The sequence below is a fragment of the Rana temporaria genome, unplaced genomic scaffold, assembly GCF_905171775.1.
Source record: "Rana temporaria unplaced genomic scaffold, aRanTem1.1, whole genome shotgun sequence".
Lineage (NCBI taxonomy): Eukaryota > Metazoa > Chordata > Amphibia > Anura > Ranidae > Rana > Rana temporaria.
This window is the reverse complement of record NW_024404705.1, coordinates 11,488-36,699: the sequence shown is the minus strand read 5'-3', so window position 1 is coordinate 36,699 and position 25,212 is coordinate 11,488. Positions and strand designations below refer to the sequence as shown.

Below are 25,212 nucleotides of genomic sequence, written 5' to 3'. Positions count from 1 at the left end.
TTGGATGAGTGGGGCATTAAGTAGCAGATCTAGTGTTGGATGAGTGGGGCATTAAGTAGGAGATCTAGTGTTGGATGAGTGGGGCATTAAGTGTTGGATGAGTGGGGCATTAAGTAGCAGATCTAGTGTTGGATGAGTGGGGCATTAAGTAGGAGATCTAGTGTTGGATGAGTGGGGCATTACGTAGGAGATCTAGTGTTGGATGAGTGGGGCATTAGGTAGGAGATCTAGTGTTGGATGAGTGGGGCATTAAGTAGGAGATCTAGTGTTGGATGAGTGGGGCATTAAGTAGGAGATCTAGTGTTGGATGAGTGGGGCATTAAGTAGGAGATCTAGTGTTGGATGAGTGGGGCATTAGAGAGATTTGCTCCTCCACCAAGGACATATCTGCATGGGGGGCAGTGATGGAATCACAGACCCTTCTCGTGGTTCAGGACGTAGTAATCATGTACATACATGAGAATTGCGATCGGCTGCCCAATAATCAGGGAGATCCATACGGCCGCATTCCCATAGTTCCCTCTGAGAAATCGTCCCACAAACCAGGCCAATGGAATCTGCAGGAAGCACAAAAAATAAGAATTGTACAAACCTTTGAGAACACAATCCCGGAGAAGGAGAAAACCCACCAATAATAATCCTACAGACATGTGACACAATCCCTGAAGAGGTGAAGACCCCAATAGGAATCATACAAACCTGGGGAGGAGAAAAACCCACCAATCAGAATCATACAAACTCAAGAAGCACAACCCCAGAGGAGAAGACCCCAATAAGAATCATACAAACCTGGGGAGGAGAAAAACCCACCAATCAGAATCATACAAACCCATGAAGCACAACCCCAGAGGAGAAGACACCAATAAGAATACTACAAACCTGGGACACCCCCCCAAGGGAGGACACAATCCATCTATACAAATCTCTCAAATGGGAACCATCTAAAGTGTAAAGCCTCGTACACACGCACGGTTCTCTCGGTAAGGAAGCTGCTTTTTGCTGAGAAAATCGTGCGTGTGTATAGTGTCTCCTCGGGAATCTCAATGAGAAAAATAGAGAACCTGCTCTCCTGCCGAGAAAACCGAGCGTGTGTATGCTAACCAGTCTTCAGGTAAACCCGCGCATGCTCGAAAAGACTGACGCATGCAAGGGCAGTGTAGGGTGTAGCAAGATGGCGGCAACGGCATCGAATGTGACGAGCACATGTTCGTCGTAGCCGATGACGTCACCGCGTTCTTGCCATTCAAAAGAACAGCAGTTCTTTTCAATGGCCCGTGTTGTACACTCGGCGAGCAAGGAATCTCGTCAGGAAAACCAACGTTTTTTTTCCTGACGGGATTGCCGGCCGTGTGTACAGGGCTTTACACCATAACCCCTGAGGAGGAGAGGGGGAAAAAAAAAAAAAGACTACCAATAAGAATCATATAAACATGGGAAAACACAACCCCCAAGGGGAAAACTCAACAAGAATAGTACAAACTTGGGACGTCACAAACCCAGGAGGACATAACCCACCAATAATAGCTATGAAATCTGTGACATCACAGTCTGAGGAAGAGAAACATCGAACAAAGAGGCATACAAACCTGTGACATCACAACCCCTGAGGAGAAAACCTACCAATAATAACTCTACAAATCTATAACATCACAATCTTTGAGGAAGTGAAAAATCCACCAAAAATAATCCTACAAAACGTGGGACATCGCAACCCCAGAGGAGAAAACCCACCAATAATAATCCTACAGACAACACAACCTCTGAAAACCCAACACAAATCATACAAACCTGAGGCATCGCAACCCCTGAGGAGAAAACCCACCAATAATAATCCTACAGACAACACAACCTCTGAAAACCCAACACAAATTATACAAATGTGGGACATCGCAACCCCTGAGGAGGAGAAAACCCACCAATAATAATCCTAGAAACAACACAACCTCTGAAAACCCAACACAAATCATACAAACCTGTGGCATCGCAACCCCTGAGGAGAAAACCCACCAATAATAATCCTACAGACAACACAACCTCTGAAAACCCAACACAAAACATACAAACCTGTGACATCGCAACCCCTGAGGAGAAAACCCACCAATAATAATCCTACAGACAACACAACCTCTGAGGAGAAAACCTACCAATAATAATCCTACAGACAACACAACCTCTGAAAACCCAACACAAATCATACAAACCTGTGGCATCGCAACCCCTGAGGAGGAGAAAACCCACCAATAATAATCCTACAGACAACACAACCCCTGAGGAGAAAACCCACCAATAATAATCCTACAGACAACACAACCTCTGAAAACCCAACACAAATCCATACAAACCTGAGGCATCGCAACCCCTGAGGAGAAAACCCACCAATAATAACTTTACAAATCTATAACATCACAATCTTTGAGGAAGTGAAAAATCCACCAAAAATAATCCTACAAACGTGGGACATCGCAACCCCTGAGGAGAAAACCCACCAATAATAATCCTACAGACAACACGACCTCTGAAAACCCAACACAAATTATACAAACGTGGGACATCGCAACCCCGGAGGAGAAAACCTACCAATAATAATCCTACAGACAACACGACCTCTGAAAACCCAACACAAATTATACAAACCTGTGGCATCGCAACCCCTGAGGAGGAGAAAACCCACCAATAATAATCCTACAGACAACACAACCTCTGAAAATCCAACACAAATCATACAAACCTGTGGCATCGCAACCCCTGAGGAGAAAACCCACCAATAATAATCCTACAGACAACACGACCTATGAAAACCCAACACAAATCATACAAACCTGTGGCATCGCAACCCCTGAGGAGAAAACCCACCAATAATAAAACTATACAAATCAGTGACATCACAATCTTTGAAGAAGAGAAAACCCCACCAATAAGAATCATGCAAGCCCATGAAGCACAACCCCCAAGCAGAAAACTCCCCAATTAAAACACAACACACTTGGGACATCATAACCCCTGAGGAGGAGGGAAAAAAACTACCAATAAGAATCATAAACATGTGATATAACAACCCCTCATGAGTCGAAACACCCACCAATAAGAATCATACAAAACTCCGATATCACAACCACCAAGGAGGAGAAAACCCACCAATACTAAACACAAATAAGAACATCCAAACTTTAACATCACAACCCCCAAGGAGTAGAAATACCCAACAATAATAACTATACAATTCTGTGACATCACAATCTTTAAGAGAAAAATACAACAAAAGAATTCTACAAACGAGTAGGAGGAAACCCACCAATAAGAATCATACAAACCTGTGACATCACAATCCCTGAGGTAGAGGAAACCCACCAATAAGAATTCTACAAACCTGTGACATCACAACCCCTGAGGTAGAGGAAACCCACCAATAAGAATTCTACAAACCTGTGACATCACAATCCCTGAGGTAGAGGAAACCCACCAATAAGAATTCTACAAACCTGTGACATCACAACCCCTGAGGTAGAGGAAACCCACCAATAAGAATTCTACAAACCTGTGACATCACAATCCCTGAGGTAGAGGAAACCCACCAATAAGAATTCTACAAACCTGTGACATCACAACCCCTGAGGTAGAGGAAACCCACCAATAAGAATTCTACAAACCTGTGACATCACAATCTTTAAGAGAAAAAATCCAACAAAAGAATCATACAAACCTGTGACATCACAATCCTTGAGGTAGAGGAAACCCACCAATACAGACCACACAAGAACCATCCAAACTGTAACATCACAACCCCCGAGTAGGAGGAAACCCACCAATAAGAATCATACAAACCTGTGAAGCACACCCCTGAGGAGAAAACCCACCAATAAAAACTTGGCACATCCCAACCTCCGAGGAGGAAAAAACCCATCTACACAAACCTCTCAAATAAGAACTAAACTGTAACATTACAACCCCCGAGGAAGAGAAAACCTACCGATAAGAACCATACATACCTCCGATCTCAGAACCCACCAAAAAGGAGAAAACCAACCAAAACAAACCACAAATAAAAACCATTCAAACTGTAACATCAAAAACCCAACAACTATACAAATCTGTGACATCACAACCCCCAAGGAGAAAACCCAACAACTATACAAATCTGTGACATCACAACCCCCAAGGAGAAAACCCAACAACTATACAAATCTGTGACATCACAACCCCCGAGGAGAAAACCCAACAACTATACAAATCTGTGACATCACAACCCCCGGAGGAGAAAACCCAACAACTATACAAATCTGTGACATCACAACCCCCGAGGAGAAAACCGAACAAATATACAAATCTGTGACATCACAACCCCCGAGGAGAAAACCCAACAAATATACAAATCTGTGACATCACAACCCCCGGAGGAGAAAACCCAACAACTATACAAATCTGTGACATCACAACCCCCGAGGAGAAAACCGAACAAATATACAAATCTGTGACATCACAACCCCCGAGGAGAAAACCCAACAAATATACAAATCTGTGACATCACAACCCCCGAGAAGGAGAAAACCCAACAACTATACAAATCTGTGACATCACAACCCCCGAGGAGAAAACCCAACAACTATACAAATCTGTGACATCACAACCCCCGGAGGAGAAAACCCAACAACTATACAAATCTGTGACATCACAACCCCCGAGGAGAAAACCGAACAAATATACAAATCTGTGACATCACAACCCCCGAGGAGAAAACCCAACAAATATACAAATCTGTGACATCACAACCCCCGAGAAGGAGAAAACCCAACAACTATACAAATCTGTGACATCACAACCCCCGAGGAGAAAACCGAACAAATATACAAATCTGTGACATCACAACCCCCGAGGAGAAAACCCAACAAATATACAAATCTGTGACATCACAACCCCCGAGAAGGAGAAAACCCAACAACTATACAAATCTGTGACATCACAACCCCCGAGGAGAAAACCCAACAACTATACAAATCTGTGACATCACAACCCCCGGAGGAGAAAACCCAACAACTATACAAATCTGTGACATCACAACCCCCGAGGAGAAAACCGAACAAATATACAAATCTGTGACATCACAACCCCCGAGGAGAAAACCCAACAAATATACAAATCTGTGACATCACAACCCCCGAGAAGGAGAAAACCCAACAACTATACAAATCTGTGACATCACAACCCCCGAGGAGAAAACCCAACAAATATACAAATCTGTGACATCACAACCCCCGAGAAGGAGAAAACCCAACAACTATACAAATCTGTGACATCACAACCCCCGAGAAGGAGAAAACCCAACAACTATACAAATCTGTGACATCACAACCCCCGAGAAGGAGAAAACCCACCAATAAGAATCATACATACCTGTGACATCATCCCCATGAAGGCCCAGAGCCGAAACATCTTCAGAGGAATGCTGACCAGATACTGGAAAGAGAAGACACAGTAATGTCACCCCAGAGACGTCATCTCCTTTCATGTTTACAACAAGGGCCCCGAACATTTCCAAACAAGGGCCACATTTTTGGAAAGCTCTTCTGCCATTGCAGGAACAATGTTCAATTTACAAACCGAGAAATTCGGATTTCTTGAGGGTCTTTAATTAGAACCTAAAGTTCCTGTCAAGTCCTAGATGTCTGCTATTCCCCGGAGTTACTGGGCTTCCCGTCCCTGTATGGAGAAAGGTCCCTGCACACCTAGCAAAGCCATTAGTCCTTCCGGGGCGTCCCGTGATGGGCACTGGCTGGGCGGGAGTCCTCTAACGTCTCACACGCTGTGGATATGCATAGAGAAGGGTCACCACACACCTAGCAAAGCCATTAGTAAACAGGTGAAAGCAGACTCAGCCAGCTTCACCCAACGCATTTCACCTACCCACAGAGCTGAATCATGGGGTGAAACGCGTTGAAGCGTGGCTTTAGGTGAAGCTGGCCAAGGTTGCTCTTACCTGTTTACTAATGGCTTTGCTAGGTGTGTGGTGACCCTTCTCTATGCATACCCACAGCGTGTGAGAGGACTCCTGCCCAGCCAGTGCCCATCACGGGACGCACCGGATGGACTAATGGCTTTGCTAGGCGTGTGGTGACCCTTCTCTATGCATATCCACAGCGTGTGAGACGTTCGATGACTCCTGCCCAGCCAGTGCCCATCACGGGACGCACCGGATGGACTAATGGCTTTGCTAGGCGTGTGGTGACCCTTCTCTATGCATATCCACAGCGTGTGAGACGTTAGAGGACTCCTGCCCAGCCAGTGCCCATCACGGGACGCACCGGATGGACTTCCAGGAGCTTGAGCCGAGACCTTACGTTTCACGAGGTTACAGTCCTCTTATGGCGCCCCCTAGAACGGATCAAGTGTTTAAAATGGCTGACAGGTCCACTTTATAATACAGATTGTCATATTCCTTTCTTTAGAGCCCCATCCCCCACCAGCAGCACAATCACATTGGCTACAAACGAACATTGTCGCCCACAGACACCGCTTGGGTTCCGATGCCCAAATGGTAAAAATTGGGTTGGAAATGTTTGGAAAATTCCCTTTATTTGTGGAATGGTTTTAAATGATTTCCTCCCAAAATCCACCAATGGAAATGGGCGTGGCTGGAAGTCCAAAGAATTCCAAGAACCGGTCCGATGTACAGCCGCCCATCCCCCACAATCCACCATTCCGGGGAGGGGCCACGACGCCGGATAGAGGGCGGGACTTCTCAGACTCACCTCATGGAAGAAAGCCGAACCGAAAAAGACAGCAGTCTGAGCGACCCACTTGGAGATCCCGCGCCTCATCATTGGCTTGTAGAAGTGCCTGAGACACAAAAAGTCATTGTTCTAGTGATCGATTCCCCTCCCCCAACAGCCTGCTTTATATTGCCCATAATCCCACCTCTTCACCCGCCCCTCCCCCTTACCTGTCCCTTCTTCTTCACTCGCCCCTCCCCCTTACCTGTCCCTTCTCCTTCACCACCCCTCCCCCTTACCTGTCCCTTCTCCTTCACCCGCCCCTCCCCCTTACCTGTCCCTTCTCCTTCACCGCCCCTCCCCCTTACCTGTCCCTTCTCCTTCACCGCCCCTCCCCCTTACCTGTCCCTTCTCATTCACCCGCCCCTCCCCCTTACCTGTCCCTTCTCCTACACCCTCCCCCTTACCTGTCCCTTCTCCTTCACCGCCCCTCCCCCTTACCTGTCCCTTCTTCTTCACCGCCCCTCCCCCTTACCTGTCCCTTCTCATTCACCCGCCCCTCCCCCTTACCTGTCCCTTCTCCGCCCCTCCCCCTTACCTGTCCCTTCTTCACCGCCCCTCCCCCTTACCTGTCCCTTCTCATTCACCCGCCCCTCCCCCTTACCTGTCCCTTCTCATTCACCCGCCCCTCCCCCTTACCTGTCCCTTCTCATTCACCACCCCTCCCCTTACCTGTCCCTTCTCCTTCACCGCCCCTCCCCCTTACCTGTCCCTTCTCCTTCACCGCCCCTCCCCCTTACCTGTCCCTTCTCATTCACCGCCCCTCCCCTTACCTGTCCCTTCTCCTTCACCGCCCCTCCCCCTTACCTGTCCCTTCTCATTCACCCGCCCCTCCCCCTTACCTGTCCCTTCTCATTCACCGCCCCTCCCCTTACCTGTCCCTTCTCCTTCACCGCCCCTCCCCCTTACCTGTCCCTTCTCCTTCACCGCCCCTGTCCCTTCTCCTTCACCCGCCCCTCCCCCTTACCTGTCCCATCTCCTTCACCCGCCCCTCCCCCTTACCTGTCCCATCTCCTTCACCCGCCCCTCCCCCTTACCTGTCCCTTCTCCTTCACCCGCCCCTCCCCCTTACCTGTCCCTTCTCCTTCACCCGCCCCTCCCCCTTACCTGTCCCATCTCCTTCACCCGCCCCTCACCCTTACCTGTCCCTTCTCCTTCACCGCCCCTCCCCCAACAGCCTGCTTTAAATTCCCAATAATCCCATCTCTTCACCCGCCCCTCCCCCTTACCTGTCCCTTCTCATTCACCCGCCCCTCCCCCTTACCTGTCCCTTCTCATTCACCCGCCCCTCCCCCTTACCTGTCCCTTCTACTTCACCGCCCCTCCCCCTTACCTGTCCCTTCTTCTTCACCGCCCCTCCCCCTTACCTGTCCCTTCTCATTCACCCGCCCCTCCTCCTTACCTGTCCCTTCTACTTCACCCGCCCCTCCCCCTTACCTGTCCCTTCTCCTACACCCTCCCCCTTACCTGTCCCTTTTCCTTCACCGCCCCTCCCCCTTACCTGTCCCTTCTCCTTCACCCGCCCCTCCCCCTTACATGTCCCTTCTCCTTCACCGCCCCTCCCCCTTACCTGTCCCTTCTCCGCCCCTCCCCCTTACCTGTCCCTTCTACTTCACCCACCTCTCCCACTTACCTGTCCCTTCTCCTTCACCGCCCCTCCCCTTTACCTGTCCCTTCTCCTACACCCGCCCCTCCCCCTTACCTGTCCCTTCTCCTTCACCCGCCCCTCCCCTTACCTGTCCCTTCTCCTTCACTGCCCCTCCCACTTACCTGTCCCTTCTCCGCCCCTCCCCTTTACCTGTCCCTTCTCCTACACCCGCCCCTCCCCCTTACCTGTCCCTTCTCCTTCACCCGCCCCTCCCCCTTACCTGTCCCTTCTCCTTCACCCGTCCCTTCTCCTTCAACTGCTTCTTTCACTCGTACTCCTCCTTCACCCTCCCCCATCTTTTACCCTCCCCCGTCTCCTTCACTCACTAGTCCTCCATCTGTCCTTCTCCTTCACCCATCACTTTGCATCCACTTGTCCCTCTCCTTCATCTGTCCCTCTCCATTATCCACCTGTCTCCTTCCCCCGCCCCCCAGAGATCGCTCCTACCTGATGCACCATTTGTGTACTGGGATGTTCCAGTTTTGCCAGAAGTAGGTCACCGTCTCCGAGTTCCTGGGAAGGAGAAAGACACATAGAATGAGGTGAACTTACCAACCAATGTCATGGCCAATAAGCAAGTGAATCAGCTGAACCTCAACCCCCAACTCACCACCAATCCCTGTAGAATTCCCGATCTCCAAAACGCATCAACTCTGCCACAAAGTTCATGGAAGAGTGGAAGAACCAGTAGAAGAAGATGAGCCAGATCAGGTGATTGGGGACCTGAAAGGAGAAGAATGAACTCAGGACTAGAAGGAAGCACCACCGGTTACATGCGGAAGAGAAACATGGCTTACCGCCAACTTCAGGAGACGCTCAACCATCCGCGAGTAATCCATATCCTGCCAGACAGAGGAAGAGATCAGAAAAGAGAACAGAAGCCTCCAGCTCAGGTTCACATTTGGTGGGAAGCCAATAATATTATTGGACCAATAGATACTAACTGGTCTCCACACTTCTGGGTACAGGCACCCCAATAAATCCGGAAACACACAATTTGGCCTCTTAAGAGCCACTGGGGCTCAACCGCCAGATGAGTCGCGTCCCATTCAATGCAATGGAACCGTTCTAATAGGCGCGACGCAAGTCGCTCCGACTTAGAAAAAGGTTCCTGCACGACTTCGGGGGCGGCTCGGGGCGACCTACATTGACTTCTATACAGAAGTCGTTTTGCTGGTCGCCTCTGAAGTCGTCCTCAGGATGACTTGCAGAGTCGCCCCCAAAGTCGTGCCGCGGGAGTGTGAACCGGCTCTAACATTTCTCTTCACTGCCGCCCAACATGTTCTCGCCAAAGTGTGGAGGTCCTCCTGAAGAAGATCTCACAGCTGAAACATGCTTCCTCTTGTCTAAATAAAATGACTTTGACCCCCAATTGCTGGTCCTATAATACACTCAATTCCTACTTCACATCATAAAAAATTAGGGCCAGAGTATTCTTGGCCCATAGAGAACAAGTCCATCTGAATGTAACCAACTACTAGATCCACCATGAGATCAACTACTACTATATCCATTATGAGATCAACTACTACTCGATCCACCATGAGATCAACTACTACTAGATCCATTATGAGATCAACTACCCACCCCCCCCTGAGAGATTGATAAATATTGACCTATGTAGAACAATCTATTCGGGATATTGGGCGCATGAACACACGGAGACCCCTATTTACTATCACTCACCCGGAACGGCTTCATGGAGTTCTGGATTGTTGGGACCATCCACTGAAAAACAAAGATGGATACCAAGATCATTTCTAAGACAAGAAGCCACCACCCCCTTAAACAACCCCCCCTCTGAAGGGTGAGAAGATTACTGGCACCATCCATCCTTCATAGTGGTCAGTGGGGATCAGAAGAGGAACTGCAGACATTTTCCCATGATTCCCTCACAGTTATGGGACATCCTTCCCATCCATGCCAGCATCTCCACATTCCTCGGTCATCTTCTGCTGCAGGACTCCAAATGTCTCCTTCACCACTGAATCTAAACCTCCAAACTATCAGAGTAGCCCCTCCTCCGAGGAGCCCATCAAAGTGACTCCTCCCATTGGCACATCTCACCTGCTGGATTAGGCCAACCAGAAGTTGCATGAAGAACAACTAAATAAAAGAGAGAAAAAAGGACCATCAGAGATTTCGCTGATCAGAGAGAGACTGGCTGTGTGTGCTGAGGGGGGAGGGGAGGACTGGAGAGGAAAGTCCATTACAATGGCTGGATTCAGGAAGTGTACAGTCAGAAAAGAGAGAGACAGGCAGCGGTGTACAATGGGGGAGGGGGAGGGCAGGCAGCGGTGTACAATGGGGGCAGAAAAGGGCAGGGTCAGTATATTATGGGGATAAAGAGCAGTGGTGGTGTACAATACGGGGAGGAGGGCAGGAAAATGTCGGCGTACACTAGTGGTGAAGTAGGGGCAGTGGCGGTGTACAATGGAGGGGAGGGGGGATACTGAGGAAGGGCATTGGTGGTGTACAATGGGGGGGATACTGGGGAAGGGCAGTGGCAGTGTACAATGTGGGAGATACTGGGGAAGGGCAGTGGCGGTGTACAATGGGGGAGGGGGATACTGGGGAAGGGCAGTGGCGGTGTACAATGGGGGGGGGGATACTGAGGAAGGGCATTAGTGGTGTACAATGGGGGAGGGGGATACTGGGGAAGGGCAGTGGCGGTGTACAGACCTATCCTAAGGAATCCGGTGTCACGCGCTTCTTACCATCTCCATAAGTCTCCGGAGAAGGAACCTCTTACGAATCCTCGGAGATCGGGGGAAGTTGAGTTCGTAGCAGAGAGTCGGAGCCAAGATAAAGTAATAGATATCTGAGGGGTAGAGAGAGGCGGATGAAGAGAGTCCAATCATGTGACACCCCAAACCCACATCATGTGACATCCCGCACACACATCATACCTGTACTACTTACCTCTGTGTGTCAGATTGCCTGGGTACGACACCTCCTTCTGCCCCGCATCACCACTGCCCTTTTTCATTAGTGGAGCTGAGACATTATGGAAGCATTGGAATAAAGAGCATAGAAAATGAGACACCGACACTCCCCCGCCACACCCATGAGACAATCCCCCCACCACACCCATGAGACACTCCCCCCACCACACCCATGAGACGCTAACACTCCATCCCACCACACCCAGGAGATACCGACACTCCCCCCACCACACCCATGAGACACTCCCCCACCACACCCATGAGACACTCCCCCCCACCACACCCATGAGACACTCCCCCACCACACCCATGAGACACCGACACTCCCCCCACCACACCCATGAGACACTCCCCCACCACACCCATGAGATACCGACAATCCCCCCCACCACACCCATGAGACGCTAACACTCCTCCCCACCACACCCAGGAGATACCGACACTCCCCCCACCACACCCATGAGACGCTAACGCTCCCCCCCACCACACCCATGAGATACCGACACTCCCCCCACCACACCCATGAGATACCGACACTCCCCCCACCACACCCAGGAGATACCGACAATCCCCCCACCACACCCATGAGACACCGACACTCCCCCCACCACCACATCCACGAGACACCGACACTCCCCCCACCACCACATCCACGAGACACCGACACTCCCCCCACCACCACATCCACGAGACACCGACACTCCCCCCACCACATCCACGAGACACCGACACTCCCCCCACCACATCCACGAGACACCGACACTCCCCCCACCACACCCACGAGACACCAACACTCCCCCCACCAAACCCACGAGACACCGACACTCCCCCCCGCGAGACACCGACACTCCCCCCCACCACACCCACGAGACACCGACACTCCCCCCACCACACCCACGAGAAACTCCCCCCACGAGACACCGACACTCCCCCCACCACACCCACGAGAAACTCCCCCCACGAGACACTCCCCCACCACACCCATGAGACACAGACACTCCCCCCGCCACACCCATGAGACACAGACACTCCCCCACAACACCCATGACCTGCAGACACCATCACTCACCGGACTGAGAGCGCCCCAATGCCCGAGTCTGTGCCAGCCTTCTCTCCCGGCACCAGAGGTTGACATCTCTGTAGGAATATATCTTGAGAAGGAGAATAGTGTAGATGGACAACGCTAAGATAGACCCCACTGCAAATAGAACAAACGTTGATTTTGGGGGGGGGGTCTGTAACTGGTCAAGTGACTGGGGAGGGATCAATACCTACCTGGAGTTATGGAGGGAACGGTGAACACAACCAGTACCGGGACACAGAGAATACTGGTGAGGATGATGGTGTAGAGCAAGAGACCCAATCCCTCCGACAATCGACCCTGAGAGACAGAATAAAAGTCTACAGAGGCTCTTCACACTCACTGACTGCCAGGACACCCCCCTTTACCCCAATATCATATCACCAACTGCCAGGACACCCCCCTTTACCCCAATATCATATCACCAACTGCCAGGACACCCCTCTACCCCAATATCATATCGCCAACTGCCAGGACACCCCCCCCAACATCAGCTCACCAACTGCCAAGACACCCCCTTTACCCCAATATCATATCACCAACTGCCAGGACACCCCCTTTACCCCAATATCATATCACCAACTGCCAGGACACCCCTCTACCCCAATATCATATCACCAACTGCCAGGACACCCCCCTTTACCCCAATATCATATCACCAACTGCCAGGACACCCCCCTTTACCCCAATATCATATCACCGACTGCCAGGACACCCCCCTTTACCCCAATATCATATCACCAACTGCCGGGACACCCCCTTTACCCCAATATCATATCGCCAACTGCCAGGACACCCCCTTTACCCCAATATCATATCACCAACTGCCAGGACACCCCCCTCTACCCCAATATCATATCACCAACTGCCAGGACACCCCCCTCTACCCCAATATCATATCACCAACTGCCAGGACACCCCCCTTTACCCCAATATCACATCACCGACTGCCAGGACACCCCCCTTTACCCCAATATCATATCGCCAACTGCCAGGACACCCCCTTTACCCCAATATCATATCACCAACTGCCAGGACACCCCCCTCTACCCCAATATCATATCACCAACTGCCAGGACACCCCCCTCTAACCCAATATCATATCACCAACTGCCAGGACACCCCCTTTACCCCAACATCATATCACCAACTGCCAGGACACTCCCTTTACCCCAATATCATATCACCAACTGCCAGGACACCCCTTTACCCCAATATCATATCACCAACTGCCAGGACACCCCCTTTACCCCAATATCATATCACCAACTACCAGGACACCCCCTTTACCCCAATATCATATCACCAACTGCCAGGACACCCCCCTCTAACCCAATATCATATCACCAACTGCCAGGACACCCCCTTTACCCCAACATCATATCACCAACTGCCAGGACACTCCCTTTACCCCAATATCATATCACCAACTGCCAGGACACCCCTTTACCCCAATATCATATCACCAACTGCCAGGACATCCCCTTTACCCCAATATCATATCACCAACTGTCAGGACACCCACCTTTACCCCAATATCATATCACCAACTGCCAGGACACCCCCCTTTACCCCAATATCATATCACCAACTGCCAGGACACCCCCTTCACCCCAATATCATATCACCAACTGCCAGGACATCCCCTCTACCCCAATATCATATCACCAACTGCCAGGACACCCCCTTTACCCCAACATCATATCACCAACTGCCAGGACACCCCTTTACCCCAATATCATATCACCAACTGCCGGGACACCCCCTTTACCCCAATATCATATCACCAACTGCCAGGACATCCCCTCTACCCCAATATCATATCACCAACTGCCAGGACACCCCCTTTACCCCAATATCATATCACCAACTGCCAGGACACCCCTTTACCCCAATATCATATCACCAACTGCCAGGACACTCCCTTTACCCCAATATCATATCACCAACTGCCAGGACACCCCCCCCCCAATATCAGCTCACCAACTGTCAGGACACCCCCTTTACCCCAATATCAGCTCACTAACTGCCAGGACACCCACTTTACCCCAATATCATATCACCAACTGCCAGGACACCCCCTTTACCCCAATATCATATCATCAACTGCCAGGACACCCCCCTTTACCCCAATATCATATCACCAACTGCCAGGACACCCCCTTTACCCCAATATCATATCGCCAACTGTCAGGACACCCCCCCCCCCAACATCAGCTCACCAACTGCCAGGACACCCCCCCAAACATCAGCCCAACTGCCAGGACCCCCCCCCCCAACATCAGCCCGCCAACTGCCAGGACACCCCCCTTTACCCCAATATCATATCGCCAACTGCCAGGACACCCCCCCCCCCAACATCAGCTCACCAACTGTCAGGACACCCCCCAAACATCAGCTCACCAACTGCCAGGATCCCCCCCCCCCAACATCAGCCCGCCAACTGCCAGGAACCCCCCCCCCCATCAGCCCGCCAACTGCCAGGACACCCCCCCAAACATCAGCTCGCCAACTGCCAGGAAACCCCCCCCAATATCAGCTCACAAACTGTCAGGACCCCACCCAACTATCATCCCGCCATCTGTCAGGGCACCCCTTCCCCCACTATCATCCATGCCTCTGAAATATCAGCCTACCAACTGCCAAAGGGTCCTCAAATATTAGCCCCCCCGCAATGTGTACTTACAGATGCCAGTCTCCTCTCCAGGTGTAGAGACCCCAAAATAAAGACATTGGAAGCTGAAAGAGGAAAAAAAGAGAGACAACTATAAGTGATACACCAACCAGATCCCTGCACCACCCACCAGATCCCTGCACCACCAACCAGATCCCTGCACCGCCAACCAGATCCCTGCACCGCCAACCAGATCCCTGCACCACCCTGTGTGATGGACAGACAGGCGGACATCATAGTGTGGTATTCGGTCTCTACACCACAGGGGGGGTCATACATACTCTGAAGACACGTGGTCTTATTACAAGCACAGCCCACCCACCGGCAGTGCAGTAGTGCCCTCCTAGGTGGTGGGGGGCTTAGAACAGACCCCAATGCAGAGGCTGTAGTCCGGGATCATGTGACACGGTGCAGTGAGAGCCCAATGTGTATGGAGGCGCTCTGTAAATTCTGTCTATGAGGGGCCACTAGAGCCAAACACCCCACCAGGACCTTGATGGTTCCAGGCAATGACCAATAGTGATGGACACCCAACTATGACCCCAAGTCTCCAAGCAGCGCCCACTATAACCAGACACCCCATTATGACCCCTAGTCTCCAAGCAGCGGCCACTATAACCAGACACCCCATTATGACCCCAAGTCTCCAAGCAGCGGCCACTATAACCAGACACCCATCTATGACCCCTAGTCTCCAAGCAGCAGCCACTATAACCAGACACCCCATTATGACCCCAAGTCTCCAAGCAGTGGCCACTAGAACAGAACACCCCATTATGACCCCTAGTCTCCAAGCATAAGCCAGTAGAAGAGGACACCCCATTAAGACTCCTAGGCTAGAAGCAGCAACCACTAGAGGTGGGCACCTCACAATGACCCTGCTGGGTCCTGGAAAGGTTTACTAAAGCCAAACACCCCATTATGACCCCAAGTCTCCAAGCAGTGGCCACTATAACCAGACACCCAACTATGACCCCTAGTCTCTGTGATGGACTTGTATGCACTTGCCTATATGCTTCAGTTTAATTCTCCCTGCTAGTTTAATGCTGTGTGTTAGAGGTAAAAGGTGATTTCATGTGTGACTCATTCCTCTGCTAACAGACTGTTGAAATGTTGATGTCCCTTCCCCAGCCAGCTCCCTATTTTAAAGGGTAATTGATCTATTGTGTGTGTGAAGAAGACCTTAAGAAATGTGTCTACAGGGTCGGTTCCGAAGTGTCTGCCTATAATCTGAATGGGAGCCCCCACTGTGTGAGGGGGGGGGGGCGGAGATTGTCATTGTAACAGTTTTGTAACTACATATAAGCTAGGTGTTGTACCATTAAAGTCTCTCTTGTTCCAGCACTAAGCTTGGCTCATGTGTGGATTATTGGGCGATCCCAGGAATATTCCTCCACGTGGAATATTGGGTGATTTTTTTTTATGGGAAGAAGGGAATGTTTGACTGGGATATCATTGTAATACCGTCACAACTGGTTGGCAGCAGCGGGATTTTCCCCTCTACTCTCCTTTACACCCGGATTCCAAGCAGACACTGGAAGAACTACTGGAAGTTTGTGGAAGGATTGCTAGCAACAAAACCAAGCGGGTCATCATAGCAGAATTAATGGAGCTAGACCAGGAGAACTTGGTTGCAGCAACGCCAGCAGTACAAGAGATGGAGACACCAGTGATTCAGGAGGAGGAATCGCCAGCCAACAAATTAATGAGAGAGAAGCTAGCATGGTTCGGTCCGAACCCAACGGCGGATGTGGTGCTGAAAGTGATGGACCTGTTAGCGAAGGAGGATAAACAAATAAGAGACGCAGAACTACAGTTAAAACTGGCAGCAGTCCAACAAGCAGCCGCACATTCTCCAAACAGTGAGTACAGCACAGCAGACACAAGGAAGATTCCGTTTAGCGCTTTTAAAGCTTTTGATGAAAAGGACTGTGAGATTGATAACTACCTGGCAGACTTTGAGCGACAATGTAACCTGCACCGAATAGCTAGAGGAGAGTGGGTTGCAATATTGTCAGGCAAACTGTCAGGCAAAGCTTCTGATGCTTTCCGGACCGTGCCAGATCAGGATATCCATAGCTACGCCCGGGTTAAAGAAGTGCTCCTGGCTCGTTATGCAGTAACCCCAGAGTCCCACCGACAGAAGTTCAGGGACTCACGCAAAACCACGAAAGACTCTTAGGCGGAATGGGCATGCCAGTTATCCCTGTCGGCCTCTAACTGGGTTAACAGCAGCCAGGCCACCACCGCAGAGGACATTTTGCAACTAATGCTCCTGGAGCAATTTTACAATCACATCCAGACGGACGTCAAAGAAAGGGGGAGAGATCGCAGGCCCATGACTCTACCAGAGGCCGCGAAGTTGGCGGATGAATATGCGGATACTCGCAAGACAAACCAGGTCACATCACGGGTACAACCTCCACGACCAACGGTGCCCTCACACCCACCAGCCGATAGATACCAACCTCCTAACAGACCGGTGACATCTAGCCCTCGCTATACACGCCAGGAGGACAACGAACAACGCTGCTTCCGGTGCAAACAGCTGGGTCACTTCAAGAAGAATTGCCCCATGAACGACAACACCAGGTCAAATTGGTCTCAACCTGGGTACTGCCCACCAGCAGCAGCCCATTGTGTAGACTCGGCTTGGGATCTCCAGGAGCTGGGTCCGGAAGAACCATTGGGCACCCCTTACGAAGCCCTCATGGTACAATCTGTTATTACGGACAACAGGGAACACCATTGTCAGCTGGTCATGGGTAACGGAAAAACCGCCCGGGGATTAAGAGACAGCCGGGTGGGCGACACCCATGAGCCGGAGGGGCCCTGGAGGGAGCTGGTCAGAAAGAGGCACCGCCGGCTACCCTCCAAGTAGAAGAGGTCCTGGAAGCCGTATAACAAGCTGACCTGGGAGGAGAAGAAGCGACTGGAGGAGAGGGAGTCGCAGCGGGCGTCCCAGATGCGTGCCGAGATGTTCGCCAAGGGCCCACCGGTGGCCCCTTACACCACCACCCAGTTCCTGATGATGAAGGACCACGTGGAGAGCCTGCAGGACATGAGCAAGCAGGAGCTGATCCGTGAGTACATGGAGCTGGAGGAGTACATAAGCCGCATGGAGGAGGAGAACAACCACCTGAGGTCACAGCAGGCTGACCCCCCCCAGGCTCCATGAACTGGAGATGGAGCTGGAGAAGCTCAAAGAGGAGAACCGGCGGCTGCGGAGGGAGCAGGGGGTGGCTGACCCTATGGGGCACTGATCCCCCCCCGCACCAGTGCTACAGCATTTCAACAAATATCAATTTTTATTTTTATGAATCTCCTGGGATTGTCACTTCAGAGCCATAACCTGCCCCTCCCATAGCGGGACACCTAGACGGCGGCGCACAGACCCATTCGCCGTCTTCACACTGACTTCTGGTGACTTTGCAGATCGCACAAAGACTTGGGGACTGACCGGCGTGTGATCTGACGACCCGGTGGCATACCTGAGTCGGAAGCTGTTGCCAAGGGAGGTCAGTTACGCCACCATTGAAAAAGAGTGTTTGGCCTTGGTATGGGCACTCAAAAAGCTCACACCTTACCTTTATGGCCGGGCTTTCACTCTCATTACCGATCACAACCCCTTGGTGTGGCTTAACCGGGTTTCAGGGGACAACGCCCGTTTGCTACGCTGGAGCTTGGCCTTACAGCCCTATGACTTTACGATTCATTATCGCCCAGGCAAGCAAAACGGGAATGCCGATGGATTGTCACGCCAAACGGAGTTAACCTCGGACTAAAAGCTCTGAGAACCCGTCAACCCTACTGGACCAGGGAAGGTCCAACCGGGTTTGCCGGAGCAGGGAGAAAAAGGGGGGCCATTGTGATGGACTTGTATGCACTTGCCTATATGCTTCAGTTTAATTCTCCCTGCTAGTAATGCTGTGTGTGTTAGAGGTAAAAGGTGATTTCATGTGTGACTCATTCCTCTGCTAACAGACTGTGGAAATGTTAATGTCCCTTCCCCAGCCAGCTCCCTATTTTAAAGGGTAATTGATCTATTGTGTGTGTGAAGAAGACCTTAAGAAATGTGTCTACAGGGTCGGCTCTGAAGTGTCTGCCTATAATCTGTATGGGAGCCCCCACTGTGTGAGGTGGGGGCGGAGATTGTCATTGTAACAGTTTTGTAACTACATATAAGCTAGGTGTTGTACCATTAAAGTGTCTCTTGTTCCAGCACTAAGCTTGGCTCATGTGTGGATTATTGGGCGATCCCAGGAATATTCCTCCTCGTGGACTATTGGGGTGATTTTTTTTTATGGGAAGAAGGGAATGCTTGACGGGGATATCATTCTACTACCGTCACAGTCTCCAAGCTTTACCCAATAGTGATGGACACCCAACCATGACCCCTAGTCTCCAAGCATGAGCCACTAGAAGAGGACACCCCATTGCGACTCCTAGGCTAGAAGCAGCAACCACTAGAGGTGGGCACCTCACAATGACCCTGCTGGGTCCTGGAAAGGTTTACTAAAGCCAAACACCCCATTAGGACCCCTTGTCTCCAAGCAACAGCTATGAGCACCTCACTGACACCACTGGCCCCAGGCAGTAGGACCACCCACTATGATCCTTCTCCAGGCAGGGGCCATTAAAACTGGGCACCCCACTATGACCCCTTATCTCCAAGCAGTGATCCTTGCAATGACCCTGCTGCCTCCGGGCAGGGCCACTAAAGCTGGACACCCCATCAGGACCCCTTGTCTCAAGGCAACAGGGACTATAGCCACACATCCCACTATGACCTCACTGGGTCCAGGTGGTGGCCACTAGAGGAGGACACCCCACTATGACCCTTCATCTCCAGGCAGCTACAAGAGCCAGACAATAACTCCTTGGCACCAAGCAGCAGCCACAAGAGCTGGACACCCCACTATGGCCTGCTGGCTCCAGGAAAGGGTTACTAAAGCCGGACACCCCATCAGGACCCCTTGCCTCAAGACATTATAGCCGCACATCCCACAATGACCACACTGGCTCCAGGTGGGGGCTGCTAGACCAGGACACTCCGCCATGACCCTTCATCTCCAGGTAAGGGCCACTAGAACCAGACACCCCACTATAATGCCTAGACTCAAGGTAAAGGCCACTAGAGCCACACCCCCTACTATGACCCTTGTGTAAAAGACAATGTGCACCATGTGGTACCCCATCTACTCCTAGCAATGTGATATATGGCATGTATACAGGGTGGTGCCCATAACAGCCAATCAAATACACTTCCCTGTTCACGGATTGGCTGTTATGATACATCATTACTCTTATTGTACAGACTCACCCAGCACCAGGCACAGCGCGGGCCAGCTATAAGGGTCCTTCACAAAGAGGGAGACCACCTGGATGGGATCCACCAGTATGCCGTACCTGGGGGAGAAGACATGACGTGCGATGAGTATCATCTTCCCATAAACCTCTACACCCAATCAATGGGAGCCAATGGCGGACACTGCAGGGTTCACTTACTTTATGATGTTCTCCAGGAAGAGCCGAGCGTTTCCCAGGACCTGGAAGAGAAAAGACAAATCATCAGGAAGAATCCACCATCCCTACCCATCCCCCACCACATTCTGCCCACCTACACTGTGTGCCCTCATATTATGTCCCCCCCATCACAGTGTGCCCTCATATTATGTCCCCCCCATCACAGTGTGCCCTCATATTATGTCCCCCCATCACAGTGTGTCCTCATATTATGTCCCCCCATCACAGTGTGCCCTCATATTATGTCCCCCCATCACAGTGTGTCCTCATATTATGTCCCCCCATCACAGTGTGTCCTCATATTATGTCCACCCCCATCACAGTGTGTCCTCATATTATGTCCCCCCACCACATTCTGCCTCCAGGAAGAATCAATCCTCCAAGAACCAATCAGAGCCTTCCTTCACTATTCCAGGGGCAGGCAAGACCAAGAAGGGGAGATGCTGATTGGTTGTACAGCAGGTTAGTCTGACACTTCATCCCGGAGGTCGCTGGTGCTGTGATCCCCCTCCGCCATGTCAGTCACCACCAATGACAAGTGAGAACCACAGCAGGGGCCCCCCCAGGGATGAGCTGCAGGAGGCGGCCCAATGAGAGGCTTCCGTCTCCCACAGCAATGCAAGGGCGCTTGTATGTAATCGCTTTCAGGGCGACCGCCTGCGAATGAGCGCCCCCTGGAGGCCGGTGTGATGGTTTGAGGAGCCGGGGAAGTATGTGTCCGTGTGGGCCGTCCGAGGGCCGACCTCACCCACATGGGGATGGACAGGAATTCCGTACATCCCAGGACCAAACCCCCCACATCCATCCATGTTATGGGAGGAGCAGCGGGCACGGCCGTGTACTGCATCCCGACTCACAGCAATGGGACTGACCACACCGGGGGGACGGGACCTGTACACCCCCATACAGGTAAGAAGAGCCCTCATACACACATACATACACCCGGTGTGAATGAGGCCATAGAGAGATACAAAGTAACATTGTTTATAAACATTGATCAGACAGGAGATAGAGATACAAAGTAACATTGTTTATAAACATTGATCAGACGGGAGATAGAGAGATACAAAGTAACATTGTTTATAAACATTGATCAGACAGGAGATAGAGATACAAAGTAACATTGTTTATAAACATTGCAGACGGGAGAGAGAGAGATACAAAGTAACATTGTTTATAAACATTGATCAGACAGGAGATAGAGAGATACAAAGTAACATTGTTTATAAACATTGATCAGACGGGAGATAGAGAGATACAAAGTAACATTGTTTATAAACATTGATCAGACGGGAGAGAGATACAAAGTAACATTGTTTATAAACATTGATCAGACGGGAGATAGAGATACAAAGTAACATTGTTTATAAACATTGATCAGACAGGAGAGAGAGATACAAAGTAACATTGTTTATAAACATTGATCAGACGGGAGAGAGAGAGATACAAAGTAACATTGTTTATAAACATTGATCAGACGGGAGAGAGAGAGATACAAAGTAACATTGTTTATAAACATTGATCAGACAGGAGATAGAGAGATACAAAGTAACATTGTTTATAAACATTGATCAGACGGGAGAGAGAGAGATACAAAGTAACATTGTTTATAAACATTGATCAGACAGGAGATAGAGAGATACAAAGTAACATTGTTTATAAACATTGATCAGACGGGAGATAGAGAGATACAAAGTAACATTGTTTATAAACATTGATCAGACGGGAGATAGAGAGATACAAAGTAACATTGTTTATAAACATTGATCAGACGGGAGATAGAGAGATACAAAGTAACATTGTTTATAAACATTGATCAGACGGGAGAGAGATACAAAGTAACATTGTTTATAAACATTGATCAGACAGGAGATAGAGAGATACAAAGTAACATTGTTTATAAACATTGATCAGACGGGAGATAGAGAGATACAAAGTAACATTGTTTATAAACATTGATCAGACAGGAGATAGAGAGATACAAAGTAACATTGTTTATAAACATTGATCAGACGGGAGATAGAGAGATACAAAGTAACATTGTTTATAAACATTGATCAGACGGGAGATAGAGAGATACAAAGTAACATTGTTTATAAACATTGATCAGACGGGAGATAGAGAGATACAAAGTAACATTGTTTATAAACATTGATCAGACGGGAGATGGAGAGATACAAAGTAACATGGTTTATAAACATTGATCAGACAGGAGATAGAGAGATACAAAGTAACATTGTTTATAAACATTGATCAGACGGGAGATAGAGAGATACAAAGTAACATTGTTTATAAACATTGCTCAGACGGGAGAGAGATACAAAGTAACATTGTTTATAAACATTGATCAGACGGGAGATAGAGAGATACAAAGTAACAGTGTTTATAAACATTGATCAGACGGGAGATAGAGAGAGATACAAAGTAACATTGTTTATAAACATTGATCAGACGGGAGATAGAGAGATACAAAGTAACATTGTTTATAAACATTGATCAGACAGGAGATCGAGAGATACAAAGTAACATTGTTTATAAACATTGATCAGACAGGAGATAGAGACATACAAAGTAACATTGTTTATAAACATTGATCAGACGGGAGATAGAGAGATACAAAGTAACATTGTTTATAAACATTGATCAGACGGGAGATAGAGATACAAAGTAACATTGTTTATAAACATTGATAAGACAGGAGATAGAGATACAAAGTAACATTGTTTATAAACATTGATCAGACAGGAGATAGAGAGATACAAAGTAACATTGTTTATAAACATTGATCAGACAGGAGATGGAGAGATACAAAGTAACATTGTTTATAAACATTGATCAGACGGGAGATAGAGATACAAAGTAACATTGTTTATAAACATTGATCAGACGGGAGATAGAGATACAAAGTAACATTGTTTATAAACATTGATAAGACGGGAGATAGAGAGATACAAAGTAACATTGTTTATAAACATTGATCAGACGGGAGATAGAGATACAAAGTAACATTGTTTATAAACATTGATCAGACGGGAGATAGAGAGATACAAAGTAACATTGTTTATAAACATTGATCAGACGGGAGATAGAGAGATACAAAGTAACATTGTTTATAAACATTGATCAGACAGGAGATAGAGAGATACAAAGTAACATTGTTTATAAACATTGATCAGACGGGAGAGAGAGAGATACAAAGTAACATTGTTTATAAACATTGATCAGACAGGAGATAGAGAGATACAAAGTAACATTGTTTATAAACATTGATCAGACGGGAGATAGAGATACAAAGTAACATTGTTTATAAACATTGATCAGACGGGAGATAGAGAGATACAAAGTAACATTGTTTATAAACATTGATCAGACAGGAGATAGAGAGATACAAAGTAACATTGTTTATAAACATTGATCAGACGGGAGATAGAGAGATACAAAGTAACATTGTTTATAAACATTGATCAGACAGGAGATAGAGAGATACAAAGTAACATTGTTTATAAACATTGATCAGACGGGAGATAGAGATACAAAGTAACATTGTTTATAAACATTGATCAGACGGGAGATAGAGAGATACAAAGTAACATTGTTTATAAACATTGATCAGACGGGAGATAGAGAGATACAAAGTAACATTGTTTATAAACATTGATCAGACGGAGATAGAGAGATACAAAGTAACATTGTTTATAAACATTGATCAGACGGGAGATAGAGAGATACAAAGTAACATTGTTTATAAACATTGATCAGACGGGAGATAGAGAGATACAAAGTAACATTGTTTATAAACATTGATCAGACGGGAGATAGAGAGATACAAAGTAACATTGTTTATAAACATTGATCAGACGGGAGAGAGAGAGATACAAAGTAACATTGTTTATAAACATTGATCAGACAGGAGAGAGAGAGATACAAAGTAACATTGTTTATAAACATTGATCAGACGGGAGATAGAGAGATACAAAGTAACATTGTTTATAAACATTGATCAGACGGGAGATAGAGAGATACAAAGTAACATTGTTTATAAACATTGATCAGACGGGAGATAGAGATACAAAGTAACATTGTTTATAAACATTGATCAGACGGGAGAGAGAGAGATACAAAGTAACATTGTTTATAAACATTGGTCAGACGGGAGATAGAGAGATACAAAGTAACATTGTTTATAAACATTGATCAGACGGGAGATAGAGAGATACAAAGTAACATTGTTTATAAACATTGATCAGACAGGAGATAGAGAGATACAAAGTAACATTGTTTATAAACATTGATCAGACGGGAGATAGAGAGATACAAAGTAACATTGTTTATAAACATTGATCAGACAGGAGATAGAGAGATACAAAGTAACATTGTTTATAAACATTGATCAGATGGGAGATGGAGATACAAAACAGGGCATGCTGGGAGTGGTAGTTCCCCTGCAGCTGCGGTGCAGGGGAGGGGTCATCCTTTCTGTGGATTGAGAATGACACCATCCATGGAGAATCTGGCACGGTGTGGGGCCCCTTTCTCTGTTTATTGGGCCCCTGGCCAGGGAATGGTGATATAAA

General features: G+C 48.7%; 1 protein-coding gene across 1 annotated transcript; it reads right to left on the bottom strand.

The window, feature by feature from the left end:
* Positions 1-410: 410 nt before the first annotated feature.
* Positions 411-21,485, bottom strand: DGAT1 (diacylglycerol O-acyltransferase 1). The gene is made up of 16 exons (XM_040334894.1): positions 21,387-21,485; positions 20,621-20,703; positions 20,436-20,521; positions 15,125-15,177; positions 12,633-12,738; positions 12,427-12,555; positions 11,335-11,409; positions 11,130-11,233; positions 10,480-10,518; positions 10,099-10,140; positions 9,210-9,254; positions 9,023-9,135; positions 8,860-8,925; positions 6,744-6,831; positions 5,389-5,451; positions 411-557 (listed from the first exon to the last, which is right to left on the bottom strand). The coding sequence occupies exons 1-16, from the start codon at positions 21,483-21,485 to the stop codon at positions 411-413; spliced, it is 1,338 nt and encodes a 445-aa protein (XP_040190828.1).
* Positions 21,486-25,212: the final 3,727 nt, after the last annotated feature.

Excerpts from the sequence above, each read along its gene's own strand:
- DGAT1 (XM_040334894.1), bottom strand. The coding sequence starts at position 21,485 with ATGCAGTACACGGCCGTGCCCGCTGCTCCTCCCATAACATGGATGGAT. Across the intron at positions 11,234-11,334 it reads AGGCAATCTGACACACAGAG|ATATCTATTACTTTATCTTG; the intron begins GTAAGTAGTACA and ends TCTACCCCTCAG. Across the intron at positions 6,832-8,859 it reads GTACACAAATGGTGCATCAG|GCACTTCTACAAGCCAATGA; the intron begins GTAGGAGCGATC and ends TTTGTGTCTCAG.